This window comes from Coffea arabica, chromosome 1c, assembly GCF_036785885.1.
Source record: "Coffea arabica cultivar ET-39 chromosome 1c, Coffea Arabica ET-39 HiFi, whole genome shotgun sequence".
In the NCBI taxonomy this organism is placed as follows: Eukaryota; Viridiplantae; Streptophyta; class Magnoliopsida; order Gentianales; family Rubiaceae; genus Coffea; species Coffea arabica.
Genome location: NC_092310.1, coordinates 4,955,500 through 4,960,430, shown reverse-complemented (window position 1 = coordinate 4,960,430; position 4,931 = coordinate 4,955,500). Strand labels below are relative to the sequence as shown.

The 4,931-nt window shown below is 40.0% G+C and overlaps 1 protein-coding gene across 1 annotated transcript; it reads left to right on the top strand.

Moving 5' to 3' along the window:
- Nucleotides 1–3,829: 3,829 nt before the first annotated feature.
- LOC113736926 (uncharacterized) lies at nt 3,830–4,643 on the top strand. The gene is made up of 2 exons (XM_027264149.1): nt 3,830–4,144; nt 4,419–4,643. The coding sequence occupies exons 1-2, from the start codon at nt 3,830–3,832 to the stop codon at nt 4,641–4,643; spliced, it is 540 nt and encodes a 179-aa protein (XP_027119950.1).
- The last annotated feature ends 288 nt before the right edge of the window (nt 4,644–4,931 follow it).

Sequence of the window (4,931 nt, the reverse complement as noted above, 5' to 3'; positions counted from 1 at the left end):
GTGCATTACTCAGTGTGTGATGTGTTTATGAGATTGGTCCAATGTCCAAGTGGTTCAAAGCTTGTCTACCATCTTGAAGGATTAATTTCAAAGAACCTTCACTAAGATAGTAGTTCAATCGAAAGACGCTATTATTTATGCATATGAGTGTCAGATTATTCGGTGACCTTTTGAAATCCATTTTCTAAATTTTGAAAATAGCGGAGAATTGTTGGAAACTTTTCAAAATTTGTATGATGTACATTGTAATGATCCCACATCGGCTAGGGAGGAAGTCCTGGGGCTGCTTTAATAGCCTGTAGTGGTCTCTCCCACCTGACCGAGGCGAGGCCTTTTGGAGGGGTGCTGGGTTTCTTGACCTGCGGGTTTGGGCTCTTCACTTGTTGTGGGCTATAACTCCACCTCCAGGAACAAAACCCACGGCCTAGTGGGGCGGCTAACTGTGGGACAATATTGGTCAGGGGCGTTAGAGTTGGTATCAGAGCCGACTCCCGACCCTAGTGTGCCAACGAGAACGCTGGGTTCCCTAAGAGGGGTGGATTGTAATGATCCCACATCGGCTAGGGAGGAAGTCCTGGGGCTGCTTTAATAGCCTGTAGTGGTCTCTTCCACCTGACCGAGGCCTTTTGGAGAGGTGTTGGGTTTCTTGACCTGCGGGTTTGGGCTCTTCACTTGTTGTGGGCTATAACCCCACCTCCAGGAACAAAACCCACGGCCTAGTGGGGCGGCTAACTGTGGGACAATATTGGTCAGGGGCGTTAGAATGGAGGTGGGGTTATAGCCCACAACAAGTGAAGAGCCCAAACCCGCAGGTCAAGAAGCCCAGCACTCCTCCAAAAGGCCTCGGTCAGGTGGGAGAGACCACTACAGGCTATTAAAGCAGTCTCAGGACTTCCTCCCTAACCGATGTGGGATCATTACAATCCACCGCCCTTAGGGAACCCAGCGTCCTCGCTGGCACACCGGGGTCGGGAGTTGGCTCTGATACCAACTCTAACGCCCCTGACCAATATTGTCCCACAGTTAGCCGCCCCACTAGGCCGTGGGTTTTGTTTCTGGAGGTGGGGTTATAACCCACAACAAGTGAAAAGCCCAAACCCGCAGGTCAAAAAGCCCAGCACCCCTCCAAAAGGCCTCGGTCAGGTGGGAGAGACCACTACAGGCTATTAAAGCAGCCCCAGGACTTTCTCCCTAGCCGATGTGGGATCATTACATACATACATGTAATTAATGTATATTCATTAATTTTTGGTACATGTATAGTATTGTGAATGTTTTTAAAATGTACATTTATTTATGAATGTATTCATGTATATGGGAATTCTTGAATGAAAGGATAGATTCATGTTTTGATCTAAGGATCATGAGATGCATGAATTAAAGTGCATGAATTTGTACACAATACTTTGAATCTATTCATACAAGTGTTTAATGAGTTCTTTTGTTTCCCAAACAGTCTTCCTATATAAAGAGATTAAGTAGAGAGTGGTTTGCTGCAGAAAATCACTTTCCTATTATTGTATACTCTCTCAAAAGCACTCCTTAGTTCCCAAAGAGTTTGTCTTGCTTTGTGCAAGAGTTTAAGACAAACAAACTTCATCTTATCCTAAAGGATATTTGTTCAAGGTTATTGTACGTTATACCGGACAAATAAAGTTTAAAGGAAAGTGATATCTATTACGATTTGAAACCAATTCTTGTCACCATATTTGTCGGTTCTTTACAATTTACCCAACATTCTCTTCTATGTTTAAAGCCCCAATCCATCGTGACTAAAAATATATAATGGTTCAAGAACCATGGACAATTTGGAGTGCACAAAGTGAAATGAACAGGCCTTTTAATACTTCTTTGATCTGTCTTCACCTATTTTTCATAGAAATCAGAGAAACTGAATTCGTATCTCTACTTTCAGCTGACACGCGTGGGTAGAAACACAAGATTCAAGGTCTACCATATCAATGGCAAAGTGTTTAGAAGTCATTCTCAAAAAAGGTTACAAAATCAATTCTATTTTTTGAATAATTATGGAAATGCACTCTTTCCTTCTCTGTAATGTCTGAATTACTTGATCTGGAAAATGTAAATTACAAACACAGTTGCATCTGCATCCTTCTTCCATAGTTCTGCAGATGCATTTTTTGAAATACTCAACTCCATGCCTTCAATTCTTCTCATATCCATCAGGTTTTGTAGAAAAATTTGTTATCCGAGTTCTTCTCAACATGACCAATAAAATTTGTAATAGGAGGCCAATTTACTAATATTCTTGAGATGAAGACATTTTAAACTTAGCAAGGATAAAGAGGCATATAATGTCTCTACCTAAACCACAAGCATTCAAGAAGCTCAGAAATCCATCTAGGACCTTATTTGCCTTTTTTTTTCCAACTTTTTGGTGCATTTTGGATTGACCGCAGCTGAACCATATGAGTAAAATCTTCATGCAAAATTTTCAGGCTACTTAAGTTGCTGCATCTTGGCGGAACACAAAAAGGCACTACGTATCAAAAGGGCCTAGGAAATGTGGCAACAAGCCCTTGACCTTCTGACATGATCCTCAACACTAGCAGTCATCATATGAGAACTAGATGGCAAACTGATTGGTTGAGTATGGCAAGTTACTTAGATAGTTAGTGAGAGAATCACCCATTTTGTTGACGTTGGAAGCCTGCAAGACTGAACATACAAGCTTGATAGTCGCTGGAGAATCAACTCATTTCTTTGGCATCAGCTTTATATTCAAAAATACAAAACCGCAAACCAGACTATTCTCTGACTCAACATGTGTCCTACACAAATTAAAATCGATGACCACATAACTCTGCCTACTCAAGTTGAGAGTTGAGACAACAATTGGTCCAGTTCTTAATCACATTTCCTGAAGTTGACAAACACGAATATCATAAATCATGTTTCATAGCACCTTCACGATCTGAAAAGCAAAAGGAATCTTGATAGACAATAGTTCAACTTTAGATAATAGGTTTTCATCCTTGAGATGCATCAATAAGCTGGTAAGGCCAACCATCTGCTCGTGTTACCTGGAAAAGAAAAACACTAGTGCATGTATTGCATAAGGTAAATGATTGGTTTAGCAATTATATAATTCTAGCGAACATGTGGTTGTTTCCTAAGGAAGGAAGCAGCTGCATTATTCACAATTGCTTGTAACAAACAGATGCCATGATTGCACGTTGGTGGGTTTAGTATTACGGCAATAAGCATGGTGATTAACATGATCAAAATCAAATGAATCAATGGCAGCAAGATGAATGGCTGAGCAACATGATTTGATCAACGTCAAGCACACGCGTGCAAGGGTAATTGAAAATATCCACGATCAGGTATTATAGCAGGCAACGACGCTGCAGGAATTAATATAGCACGAGCATTTCGGATGCCCTCATTGTTGAGGCAGCATATGATGGTTCATTGTTAAAATTAAACTCTACCAGCATGATTGGCTTTGAATTGGAGTTGGTGGTCCAAACGGTGGATGCATTGATAATTTATTCCTAATTGGGATCTCAGTACCAGATCCATCTTCTGAGATCCCACACCAACGAGACAAAACCAAGGACAAGCAGAAAATTTATTAAGACATTACAACTATACGGAGAAAGGATGAGATTCCTATTGTTCCATTTACTCCCCATATATACAAGTGGAGATGAATTCGATTTTCAACATCTCCACAGGCTTCTTAAGACATAAAGTTCAACCTCCAATTGCTACATTTTGATTAAGAAAAATATGGCAACTCCAAAATTATCTAGCCACACTCGTTCCATTAGCTTGCCTTCTTCTTCACATCCACTTAATGTGAATGTTGAGGAACTCCTGCAAAAGGTTGAAGTCATTAGAAGCTGCATCCTCACCCTTACATTCACTGGCATGCCAAAAATTGGATTGTGTCAAAAGGTTGTACGAGTGTCTGGATGATCTGCTTCAACTCCCTTCGACTCAACAATCTCTCTACAATGAAAGACTTGGAAAATTGGAAGAAGGGGTCCTGGATAGATCTCTCAGGCTGTTGGACATTTGTAGGGTGGTCAGAGACATCTATTCACAGATGAAGGAAAGTATCCAGGAACTTGAGTCATCTCTACGGAGGAAGAGAAGTGGAGATTTGTCCAATAAAGCCAGATCTTATCAGGAAATGCTACAAAGAGCTTAAGAAAGCTGAGAAGAACTGCAACTTAATAGTGGTAAGCAAAAATTCTGAAGATGTCCCTTTGGTTAACTTAGTCAAAGTTCAACTTGTTAGTGTTCTAGTATTGGAGTCTGTTCTGTCTTTCCTTTCTGGAAGGTCACAACCGAAAGCTAGGTCCTTTGTATCGAAGTTATTACTGCAGAAGAGATCATCATATGAAGAAGAATCTAATATTGCGGCAATGGAATAAATAGAAATCTAGTTGGATCTGTTGAACGACAAGAAGTCGAACAAGGAAGTAATCAAAAAACTTGAGGCAGTGGACTCGAGCATTGAAGAGTTAGCAGAGATGCTGGAAATTGTATTCCGTCTTTTGCTGAAATCTAGAGTTTCCTTTTCAATACTCTCAACCACTAGATTAGGCCCACAATCAGCATGGTCTCCAAAATACCATGCACCTCAATTTTGTATACATTATCCTTTATAACAATATTCTATATATATACACACATCTCGGAAATGAATACATTACTGGAACGGTTCATCTAATTTGATCTCCATTCATTTGCTTGTCTTTTTTTTTTTGTCCAAACGGTATTCTCTTTGTATATATAGTGATCTTGATAATACAAGATGTTAATTACAAAAGTGCACATTTGTCCTATTATCCTCCTGTATACTCTCTTTGAGCCACAAAGGAAAACTTTGTTTCCATATTATATTGGAAACAAGTTTAGTTGCAAATTGTGCCAGTTGATAAGCACATCTATTTCCA